Raw genomic sequence first — 12,766 nt, 5'->3', positions numbered from 1 at the left:
CATTAGTCCTACGGATTCTCACATAAGCACGAGGTAGTAAATCGGGCTTCAGCGTCTGTCTGCAACTACAGCTAAATTGCGTGGGAATCCGCCCAATAACTTGAATACCTATAAAAAGATGTAAACTTGTCTATATTACAGATATATTCAGCAAAACAAAAGGCAAATAATCACTGTTAAAGTTCCCCAGCAAAACATTTAACTTAATGCAGATTTCCCATCCTTCTCTTTTATTTTAGCCGGCAGGAACATTAAAGCTACTGCTAACCAGACACCAAGGGCCTAATTCTGAATACTGTAGCTGTGTCTTATGTCCTCCTATGTCAGCGGCTGAGCATCTGTGCAGCAAAAAAACATAGCTTAACCCTGTGAACATTGGCATTGCGGTCACTCAGAATCAGGCCCTATTTGCTGAACTGCAGTATTCATTTGCCATCAGTCGCAAGCAAACCCATTACTGTGCATTTTTTTCTCTTTCTACTGACAGGGAAAAACATTTTTTTTTACTTTGAGTACCATAGCATGTTCTAACATAATATACATAGGAATGCATGCCTGTAACATTCAAAGCCTATATTAGAGCATGTCAACAGACAGGGACAGATTCTGTGTTGGACACTGTAGCATCCATGTACAGTATGCATCTTCTGCTAGTATTGTTTCTTTACTGCTACAAGCCCTGTGTTCAAGCGTGTGCCTGAATGTGCAAGGACTCAGACGCCCACTATAAGCACCTTTACATGCTCAAAAGCCGCTAGGTGCATCTTTAGATGCGATCATCTGTTACACCATTGAATTTTGCACCAGCCCCTCAAATGATCAAGTGCATGCATTGCCACTTTGGTGATCAGACGGTAGCGGGCGTGATGTGGGCAGAGCGGAGGCTGCAAGTAAGAGTTGGGGCGGTCTCCGGCAGTGATGGATTACCTTGCCCGCCTCTCATCTTCTTCCCCCAACGCAGCTGCCTATCAGATTTGCTGAAGAGGAGTGGAAGCATCCCCACTCAGAGACCTGCAATTGGTCACATTCTGGGCTATGAGGATTCTGCTGGCCTCTGTTTCCATAGGGAGCGCAGCTCCTTCTCTGCAGATGCTTTGCTCCCTGTGACAAGCCCCTCCTTTACAGAACTGCTCTGCCCCAAGCTCCCTAATACTGTACTTCTTTCTCCCCTACGTCCCATAGGTCAAAGTGTGCATGTCCCACACAGGCCCTAGTTTGTATGACCATGCCTCCCAGACTCCAGTGTGTATGTGTCACTATGTCACCACCCCTCCTCCTCCAGGACCCAGTGTGTGTGTGTCACCATGACCCCCCGCCCCCCAGTATGTGTAACAACATGCCCCCTACCAGGTCCCAGTGTGTGCCATCATGTCATTGCCGACCCCCCTCCCACCTGCCGACTCTCCCCACCCCCCCAGGACCCAAAATGCGTATAAACATGCCCCCCACCCAGGTCCCAGTGTGCATGTCACCATGCCCCCCTCCCAGGTCCCAGTGTGTGTGTGTGTCACCATGCGCCCCCAGCATGTGTATCAACATGCTCCCCTCCCAGGTCTCAGTGTCTTGGTCACCATGTCCCCAACACCCAGGACCCAGTGAATGTGTGTGTCATCATGCCCCCCCCCCCCCCCCCCCCCAAGGCCCCATTATGTGTATTAACATGACCCCCCTCACAGGCCCTTGTATGTGTCATCATGTTCCGACCCCAAGTCATCCCCCCCTCTGGGATCCAGTGTGTCAGTCGCCATGCCCATCTCCCAGGTCCCAATTTGTGTGTTACGTGTTCCCCCTTCCCCAGGCCCTTTTTTCTTCCACCCCTTTTCTTACACTTCTGTCCTCTCTACCACTTAACTTTGCCCTCCTCACCTGCTGGCAGCTGGTCAGAAGAGCCACTGAGAAACCTGGGGATGGCAGGTGAGTACAGTCTTGTGTTTTAGCTTCCATACCTGGATGACAGTTCTGAGAGTTTGGTTTCAAGTTACGGGCCGATGCATTTTTTTTTCATCAACTTATGTAGAAATAGCAGTTTCTGCATATTATTATGAATTATTGCTAACAGCCTAATGCAGGAGATATCACTAAAATTTCCTGCAAAAGGCTCATTCGCACTGAAGATCGCAGTTCCCATTATTATCAATGGGACTACGGTCCGACACCAGTGTCCCGAACTCCGAAAAGCATATCTTTTCAGAGGGTGGTCTTCTGTTTGCCGGCGGTCGGGCTCCCGGCGCTCAGTATACCGGCGCCGGGAGCCCGACAGCCGGCATACCGACAATTATTTTCCCTCGTGGGGGTCCACGACCCCCATAGAGGGAGAATAAAATAGTGTGGCGCGCGTAGCGCGCCACCGTGCCCGTAGCGTGGCGAGCGCAGCGAGCCCGCAAGGGGCTCATTTGCGCTCGCCAAGCTGTCGGTAAGCCGGCGGTCGGGCTCCCGGCGCCGGGATGCTGGTCGCCGGGAGCCCGACCGCCGGCCAGCCGTAGTGAACCCCTTTTCAGAGTTTGGCACCTAGGGATGCTGCAAAAATATTCTCAGACCCTAAGGATGCCCTGAACTAAGAAAGTTTGAGAACCACTGACTTACACTACCACTGCTTTATCACTTCTCCAGGCTTAATACATCTGCCCCTCAGTTTGCAACTATCTCAGCTACACGTCTGCTATACTACCATAACATGTCCATAAGAATTGACATCTCTATGTGTATGCATAACCTCCTCCCTGTCTCTTCCAATTTAGCACCCAGGAATGCCCAATACATTTTCAAGACATTTCTGAGATCATGCATTTCATCTGCAATTGTGACTCGGTGCATGGACTCTGGACACATGCTAAGTGCGACTTAGATGCACGCACAGTTGAAAAAACAAAACAAATTCACTCAACCACATGAGATATCAACATTGCGTCAGATGCAGAATGAGGCTTATAGTCTAACATTAGAGTGTTAGCCTAGACTCATGAACATACAATACATAGAATACCACTTCACCAGTGCTGTATATCACGATGATACGGTTCACAATATAATTTCCTCTGTGTGATGTAATAAATATGCTATTTATACATTATAACACTAGGTTTCTGTATATTGTTTCCTTTTCCGGTAATCTCTGAGACATGACTGTCGGCTCTTCCGGTTAATACGAAAGGAGGATCAGTATACGAAACAGTAGAAATTATATTGTAAACCATATCATCGTGATCTACAGTGCTGGTGAAGCGGTATTCTATGTATGGTCTATTCATGAATTGTGGTGGAGGTGGGAAAAAACTCTCTTAGATTACTGCACCGCTAGCAGCTGTGCGCACTATTGGTACTTCTGAATTTTTATTTTGTTAGCCTAGACCAATGGTTCTCAAACTCAGGGGCAGATTTATTAAGCCTGGAGAAGTGATAAAGAAGTGATCAGTGGAAGGTGATAATACACCAGCCAATCAGTTCTTAACTGTCTTTTTTCAACCTGTAATGATTGGCTGGTGCGTTATCACCTTCCACTTATCACTGCTTTATCACTTCTCCAGGCTTAATACATCTGCCCCTCAGTCCTCAGGACCTCACACGGTTCACGTTTTCCATGTCAAACAGCAGCTGCACTGTGTATCACCAACTGTCACATCAGACTGTCTCCCTATAGGAAATTTTTGCACCTAAGTTAAGGGAAAAATTGGCTTACGGGTTGATTCCCGAAACCTCCCACTTATTTATATTGACCAGTAGGGAGAGAGGTAGCATTTACTTCTATTTCATTTTAGACACTTATTTAAAATTAGTTAATAAATTTACTTATATATGGTATGGCAAAGATGCCCAAAACATTGTTATTACTTTTTTAAATTAGCTCTGGTCCATCACGTTTTTAACTTAAGCCAAAAATGTTTAAATATTTAGTGCACTATGTAACTTACACATAAATGTCATCACGCTCCATAATGCTACTCAGGTTTTCATCCATTGCAAATATCCTGTGGAATCTATGGTTGTAAATATCTGTGACCACCATCTAAACATAAGTTGTCAAAGAACAAAATTAAATAATTAGTTTATGAAACTGAATAGAGACCAGGAAAAGGCATGTAATAACAGAACACATACCTTTTCTGGTGCAATATCAGACAGTGATGAAAGAGCTGTGCAAAGGTCCATAATGTTCCCAATCTTTGGAACAATTACCTTGTACTGAAAAAGAAACAAATACATATGGTCAAGATGTTGTATACCAATCTAAAATTGCAAACAACTGTATCTTTTGTTACTGTATACCTAGTTGGCTTATCCCAACTTACAAATCCTTCATAGGCTTAATATCCTTGTTATGTTTGCAGCAAAATATAAAATGGATAGACAATTACTAATGTGTAATGGTTTGTATTAAGGTAATAGAATAGGAGGGAGAAATATAGTAAAGATGACAGATGGCTTGCTAGCTCCGTCATTTTCAACTTTGCCAAACGCTGATTCTGATGTTTAATTTTGTTAAAATCAGGTCATAGAACTTCTTATGTAACACGGACATTACATAAATACACACACTATATAAAAATACAAATGTACAGGATGTACTACATGTAGGTATCTCGAGACAGAACCAGTGATACTGCATCCACACTCTGGGAAGAAGATAGCAATTAAGCACGTGCTCACGTGTACTTCTAAATTTGTTGTTTATATTATAAAATGCCCGTGCAGACTGGCCTACGTAAGCAAGACCTCATGCACTTTGATCTGCTATAAGACATTCGCTTGAAGGTAAGGACTTCGAACAGTCTGTGGCCAGGCACTTTAGAGAGGCACGTCATTCTATGGCTGCTTTGCGGTATAAATTAATCGACCATGTCCCCCCGATGGCAAGGGGTGGTGATCGAAATAAGAAACTGTTACAATTGGAGGAAAGATGGATTTTTGAACTGAACAACGTGGCCCCGGCTGGTCTTAATGAAAACGTATCCCTGTTGTGTGTCCTCTAAAAGCTTATGGAGTATTATGACTCCTGCTGTACTTTTGCTGTTGCGATTATATGCTTTTCTTTTTTTAGTTTGAGCGAATAGCGCATATTCCCATAGGCTTAATTAATGTACTGGTAGTGGCTTGTCGCTTCCTTTTCCTTCCCCTTTCGTCCTCTTTTTCCCCTTTTCCTCCCCCTGTTACTTGGTTTGGGGGACCATAAGTCCAATATATTTGCCCTGGGCGTACTGACGGGGCCTGAGGGGCTCCTTGGATAAAGTATGTGGGTGTCTGACACTATAGGTCTATGCCTTTAAATAATTATTATAATTCACTGTACTAATGCTATTGTCAACTCTAATAACACAAGATGGCCCCTGTTATGTGAATTGTGTATCCTTATGATACTGGATGTCGATTTCAGTGTTAACCTACCAAAGTTGGAGACGATTTGCTTAGTATACATTCACTGTACTGTTTTAAGCGCTCATCACATGTAATATGTGCTTGTTTTATGGTTTGCCAGTTATGTATTATTGTACTAAAACATGTAGTCCCATGTTATAGGTGGAGGTCACCATGGTAACAGGCTCCGCTCCTCCCCCCCACTGCCGGCCTCCGTGTGACGTCACTCAGCCCGATTCCGAAAGTGCAAGGGCTGCTAGGTCCGCTCTCACTCACTGGTGTTATTTAAGGTAAGAAGTATTTTTGCATGTTTATTCTGACAAAAGGTGTGTAATAAAACACCTGAAATGGTTACTGACGAAGTGTGTGAAGCGGTCTTATGTTAAAAACCCTTGGAGTGCCGCCTGAAGTTACTGTCTGCTGGTCCTTTGTGTCTCGTGGGAGGGCACTCAGGAACACTGGGCGGACTTCTCAGTCAGGCGCCATCTCTTTTGTCGTGACGGATTGCACCTGAATGAGGAGGGGGCAGCGGTGCTGGGGGGAAGGATGGTTAGAAGGTTGGAGGAGATTTTAAACTAGGAGCCTGGGGGGAGGGTTTAGCTAGAAACTACGGGTCATGCAGTGAGAATAGTGGGGATGGCGGTAGTAAACGAAATGGGGGAGAAGTTGGGGGGAGGGTAAGAGCAGGCGGTAAGGTTACTAACATGGGTACTAAAAGGGATTTTACCAAAGCACTAACCAATGACGATTACAGGTCATCATTGCTACATAAGGTGAAAGATGTCCCTAACGCAAGGGAAAATACTTATCTTAGTTGTATGTATGTAAACGCCAGAAGCATTACTGGTAAAAAGGGTGAACTAGAAATACTTGCATGCAAGTAAACAGTATGATATTATAGGCATTACTGAAACTTGGTGGGATGAATCTCATGATTGGACAGTCAATCTGGAGGGCTATACACTGTTTAGGAGAGACAGACTAAATAAAAAGGGTGGAGGGGTGTGTCTTTACGTAAAGCCGTTTTTAAAACCTGATATACGGGAAGATATTCAGGAGGGGACTGTAGACACTGTCGAGACATTATGGGTAGAAATTGCATGCGGGGAAAAAGGAATAAAAAAGTTAGTATTGGGTGTATGCTATAGGCCGGCTGGTATCAACGCATCTGATGAGGAATTGTTACTAAAGCAAATTTAAAGAGCAGCAGGAGTAGGAGACATAGTAGTGATGGGAGATTTTAACTATCCAGAGATAAACTGGAAAAACGATTCATGTGATACTGCTAGGGGAAATATGTTTTTAAACACACTTAATGATAACTACTTAGTCCAACTAATTGAGGAACCAACTAGGTACAATGCAATCTTAGACCTGGTATTAACAAACAATGGGGATTTGGTATCAGGTATTATAGTAGGGGAACTCACAGGAAACAGCGACCACAATATGGACACATTCAATATCAGTTTCCATAAACAGCCCTATACTGGCTCAACTAGGACTCTAAACTTTAGCAAAGCAAATTTTGAAAAGATGAGGGTATTTTTTTAGGGATATTGAATGGGAAGGTTTGTTTTTAGGAAAAAATACTACGGAGAAATGGGAGGTACTAAAATTCCTGCTAGCTAAAAATACACTCAAATTTATTCCTATGAGTAGCAAAAAAGGAATAAAAATCATAAACCGATGTGGCTTAACAAAAAGATTAAGGAACTTATGGGCAAGAAAAGGCGAGCATTTAAAAAATACAAATCTGACGGGGAAGCAGAGTCATTTCAGCACTATAAGGAATGTAACAAAATTTGCAAAAAGGAACTAAGAGCGGCTAAAGTAGCTACTGAAAAACTAGTAGCAAAGGAAAGCAAAGCGAATCCCAAAAAATTCTTTAAATACATTAATAGCAAGAGATTAAAGAAGGAGAGTATAGGCCCTTTAAAAGACAAGTTGGGAGTCTTAACCAAAAATGATAATGACATAGCGGACACACTAAATGAGTTTTTTTCAACAGTATTCACTAGAGAGGACCCATTTCAGGGACTGACACACAATCTCAATAATGAGAATATCCCACTGATAGGTACTTATTTAAGCGAGGAAGTAGTCTGTGACCGATTAAAACATTCAAAGATTAATAAATCACCAGGGCCCGATGGTATTCACCCAAGGGTTCTAATGGAGCTTCACTCTGAACTGGCAAAACCGCTATCTTTGATCTTTAAGGATTCAGTTATATCAGGTATGGTTCCCAAAGACTGGCGTATAGCAGAAGTAGTGCCTATATTCAAAAAGGGAAGTAAAGCTGAACCAGGTAATTAAAGACCAGTTAGTCTTATATCTATAGTGGGGAAAGTATTCTAAGAGATAGTATTCAGAAGTTCCTTGAAGTCAATAAGGTCATTAAAAGGAATCAACATGGGTTTATGAAGGACAGATCCTGTCAAACCAACTTACTTGGCTTGTATGAAACGGTAAGCGCAAACCTAGATCAGGGTAAAGACGTGGATGTAATCTTTTTAGACTTTGCTAAAGCGTTCGATACTGTACCACACATGAGACTTATCTACAAGCTACAAGAATCAGGGCTAGGAAGCACATTATGCACTTGGGTCAAAAACTGGTTAGATAATAGGGAGCAGCGCGTTGTGGTTAATGGATCTTTTTCAACTTGGACTGAAGTGCTAAGTGGTGTGCCGCAAGGCTCAGTATTAGGACCGCTATTGTTCAATATTTTAATAAACGACCTAACAGAAGGTCTAGAGAGCATGGTGTCAATTTTTGCAGATGATACCAAATTGTGTAAGGCTATAAATACAGAGGAGGATGCAGAGTCTCTTCAGAACGACTTAGTTAAATTAGAAGCATGGGCAGCCAAATGGAGAATGCGCTTCAACACAGACAAGTGTAAGGTAATGCACTGTGGTAACAATAACAAAAAATAAGAATTTACTTACCGATAATTCTATTTCTCATAGTCCGTAGTGGATGCTGGGGACTCCGTAAGGACCATGGGGAATAGCGGCTTCGCAGGAGACTGGGCACATCTAAAGAAAGCTTTAGGACTATCTGGTGTGCACTGGCTCCTCCCCCTATGACCCTCCTCCAAGCCTCAGTTAGGATACTGTGCCCGGACGAGCGTACACAATAAGGAAGGATTTTGAATCCCGGGTAAGACTCATACCAGCCACACCAATCACACCGTATAACCTGTGATCTGAACCCAGTTAACAGCATGATAACAGAGGAGCCTCTGAAAGATGGCTCACAACAATAATAACCCGATTTTTGTAACAATAACTATGTACAAGTATTGTAGACAATCCGCACTTGGGATGGGCGCCCAGCATCCACTACGGACTATGAGAAATAGAATTATCGGTAAGTAAATTCTTATTTTCTCTAACGTCCTAAGTGGATGCTGGGGACTCCGTAAGGACCATGGGGATTATACCAAAGCTCCCAAACGGGCGGGAGAGTGCGGATGACTCTGCAGCACCAATTGAGAGAACTCCAGGTCCTCCTCAGCCAGGATATCAATTTTGTAGAATTTTACAAACGTATTTGCTCCTGACCAAGTAGCTGCTCGGCAAAGTTGTAAAGCCGAGACCCCTCGGGCAGCCGCCCAAGAGGAGCCCACCTTCCTTGTGGAGTGGGCATTTACAGATTTTTGGCTGTGGCAGGCCTGCCACAGAATGTGCAAGCTGAATTGTACAACAAATCCAACGAGCAATAGTCTGCTTAGAAGCAGGAGCACCCAGCTTGTTGGGTGCACACAGGATAAACAGCGAGTCAGATTTCCTGACTCCAGTCGTCCTGGAAACATATATTTTCAGGGCACTGACAACGTCTAGCAACTTGGAGGCCTCCAAGTCCCTAGTAGCCGCAGGCACCACCAATAGGTTGGTTCAGGTGAGACGCTGAAACCACCTTGGGGAGAAACTGAGGACTAGTCCTCAAATCCGCCCTGTCCGAATGGAAAATCAGATAAGGGCTTTTTCAGGATAAAGCCGCCAATTCTGACACGCGCCTGGCCCAGGCCAGGGCCAACAGCATGACCACTTTCCATGTGAGATATTTTAACTCCACAGATTTAAGTGGTTCAAACCAATGTGACTTTTGGAACCCAAAACTACATTGAGATCCCAAAGTGCCACTGGAGGCACAAAAGGAGGCTGTATATGCAGTACCCCTTTTACAAACGTCTGAACTTCAGGGACTGAAGCTAGTTCTTTTTGGAAGAAAATTGACAGGGCCGAAATTTGAACCTTAATGGACCCCAATTTCAGGCCCATAGACACTCCTGTTTGCAGGAAATGTAGGAATCGACCCAGTTGAATTTCCTCCGTCGGGCCTTACTGGCCTCGCACCACGCAACATATTTTCGCCAATTGCGGTGATAATGTTTTTGCGGTTACATCCTTCCTGGCTTTGATCAGGATAGGGATGACTTCATCCGGAATGCCTTTTTTCCTTCAGGATCCGGCGTTCAACCGCCATGCCGTCAAACGCAGCCGCGGTAAGTCTTGGAACAGACAGGGTCCTTGCTGGAGCAGGTCCCTTCTTAGAGGTAGAGGCCACGGATCCTCCGTGAGCATCTCTTGAAGTTCCGGTTACCAAGTCCTTCTTGGCCAATCCGGAACCACGAATATAGTGCTTACTCCTCTCCATCTTATCAATCTCAGTACCTTGGGTATGAGAGGCAGAGGAGGGAACACATACCCTGACTGGTACACCCACGGTGTTACCAGAGCGTCTACAGCTTATTGCCTGAGGGTCCCTGGACCTGGCGCAATACCTGTCGAGTTTTTAATCATGTGGAAGACTTCTGGGTGAAGTCCCCACTCTCCCGGGTGGAGGTCGTGCTGAGGAAGTCTGCTTCCCAGTTGTCCACTCCCGGAATGAATACTGCTGACAGTGCTATCACATGATTTTCCGCCCAGCGAAGAATCCTTGCAGCTTTTGCCATTGCCCTCCTGCTTCTTGTGCCACCCTGTCTGTTTACGTGGGTGACTGCCGTGATGTTGTCCGACTGGATCAACACCGGCTGACCTTGAAGCAGAGGTCTTGCTAAGCTTAGAGCATTGTAAATGTCCCTTAGCTTCAGGATATTTATGTGAAGTGATGTCTCCAGGCTTGACCATAAGCCCTGGATATTCCTTCCCTGTGTGACTGCTCCCCAGCCTCGCAGGCTGGCATCCGTGGTCACCAGGACCCAGTCCTGAATGCCTAATCTGCGGCCCTCTAGAAGATGAGCACTCTGCAACCACCACAGGAGGGACACCCTTGTCCTTGGTGACAGGGTTATCCGCTGATGCATCTGAAGATGCTATCCGGACCATTTGTCCAGCAGGTCCCACTGGAAAGTTCTTGCGTGGAATCTGCCGAATGGGATTGCTTCGTAGGAAGCCACCATTTTACCCAGAACCCTTGTGCATTGATGCACTGAGACTTGGCTCGGTTTTAGGAGGTTCCTGACTAGCTCGGATAACTCCCTGGCTTTCTCCTCCGGGAGAAACACCTTTTTCTGGACTGTGTCCAGGATCATCCCTAGGAACAGAAGACACGTCGTCGGAACCAGCTGCGATTTTGGAATATTGAGAATCCAATCGTGCTGCCGCAACACTACCTGAGATAGTGCTACACCGACCTCCAACTGTTCCCTGGATCTTACCCTTATCAGGGAATTGTCCAAGGAAGGGATAACTAAAATTCACTTCCTTCGAAGGAATATCATCATTTCGGTCATTACCTTGGTAAAGACCCGGGGTGCCGTGTACCATCCATACGGCAGCGTCTGAACTGATAGTGACAGTTCTGTACCATAAACCTGAGGTACCCTTGGTGAGAAGGGTAAATTTTGACATGAAGGTAAGCATCCTTGATGTCCCGAGACATCATGTAGTCCCCTTCTTCCAGGTTCGCAATCACTGCTCTGAGTGACTCAATCTTGAATTTGAACCTCTGTACGTAAGTGTTCAAAGATTTTAGATTTAGAATCGGTCTCACCGAGCCGTCCGGCTTCGGTACCACAACAGTGTGGAATAATACCCCGTTCCCTGTTGCAGGAGGGGTATCTTGATTATCACCTGCTGGGAATACAGCTTGTGAATGGCTTCCAAAACTGTCTCCCTGTCAGAAGGATTCATTGGTAAAGCCGACTTTAGGAAACGGCGAGGGGGAGACGTCTCGAATTCTAATTTGTACCCCTGAGATATCACCTGAAGGATCCAGGGGTCTACTTGCGAGTGAGCCCACTGCGCGCTGAAATTCATTGAGACGGGCCCCCCACCATGCCTGATTCTGCTTGTAAAGCCCCAGCGTATACTGAGGGCTTGGCAGAGGCGGGAGAGGGTTTCTGTTCCTGGGAACTGGCTGATTTCTGCAGCCTTTTTCCTCTCCCTCTGTCACAGGGCAGAAATGAGGAACCTTTTGCCCGCTTGTCCACGAAAAGACTGCGCCTGATAATACGGCGTCTTCTCATGTTGAGAGGCGACCTGGGGTACAAACGTGGAATTCCCAGCTGTTGCCGTGGCCACCAGGTCTGAAAGACCGACCCCAAATAACTCCTCCCTTAATAAAGCAATACTTCCAAATGCCGTTTGGAATACGCACCACCTGACCACTGACGTGTCCATAACCCTCTACTGGTAGAAATGGACAACGCGCTTAGACTTGATGCCAGTCGGCAAATATTCCGCTGTGCATCACGCATATATAAAAATGCATCTTTTAAATGCTCTATAGGCAAAAATATACTGTCCCTATCTAGGGTATCAATATTTTCAGTCAGGGAATCCGACCACGCCAACCCAGCACTGCACATCCAGGCTGAGGCGATTGCTGGTCGCAGTATAACACCAGTATGTGTGTAAATACCTTTTAGGATACCCTCCTGCTTTCTATCAGCAGGATCCTTAAGGGCGGCCATCTCAGGCGAAGGTAGAGCCCTTACAAGCGTGTGAGCGCTTTATCCCCCCTAGGGGGTGTTTCCCAACGCACCCTAACCTCTGGCGGGAAAGGATATAATGCCAATAACATTTTAGAAATTATCCGTTGTTATCGGGGGAAACCCACGCATCATCACACACCTCATTTAATTTCTCAGATTCAGGAAAACTACAGGTAGTTTTTCCTCACCGAACATAATACCCCTTTTTTTTGGTGGTACTCGTATTATCAGAAATGTGTAAAACATTTTTCATTGCCTCAATCATGTAACGTGTGGCCCTACTGGAAGTCACATTCGTCTCTTCACCGTCGACACTGGAGTCAGTATCCGTGTCGGCGTCTATATCTGCCATCTGAGGTAACGGGCGCTTTAGAGCCCCTGGCGGCCTATGAGACGTCTGGACAGGCACAAGCTGAGTAGCCGGCTGTCTCATGTCAACCACTGTCTTTTATACAGAGCTGACACTGT

General features: G+C 45.4%; 1 protein-coding gene across 6 annotated transcripts in view; it reads right to left on the bottom strand.

The window, feature by feature from the left end:
- The window catches only part of USP15 (ubiquitin specific peptidase 15), a 258,720-nt gene that overhangs the window by 63,782 nt on the left and 182,172 nt on the right, over positions 1-12,766 (bottom strand). For all 6 annotated transcript variants that reach the window (XM_063927377.1, XM_063927378.1, XM_063927379.1 and 3 more), the window contains 2 exons: positions 4,096-4,179; positions 3,909-4,003 (listed from right to left, as the gene is read on the bottom strand). In XM_063927377.1, the coding sequence (XP_063783447.1) occupies positions 3,909-4,003; positions 4,096-4,179 (179 nt within the window). The remainder of the gene's footprint in view (positions 1-3,908; positions 4,004-4,095; positions 4,180-12,766) is intronic.

The sequence above is a fragment of the Pseudophryne corroboree genome, chromosome 6, assembly GCF_028390025.1.
Source record: "Pseudophryne corroboree isolate aPseCor3 chromosome 6, aPseCor3.hap2, whole genome shotgun sequence".
In the NCBI taxonomy this organism is placed as follows: Eukaryota; Metazoa; Chordata; class Amphibia; order Anura; family Myobatrachidae; genus Pseudophryne; species Pseudophryne corroboree.
The sequence above is the reverse complement of the archived record's forward strand: the minus strand, read 5'-3'. Positions and strand labels throughout refer to the sequence as shown.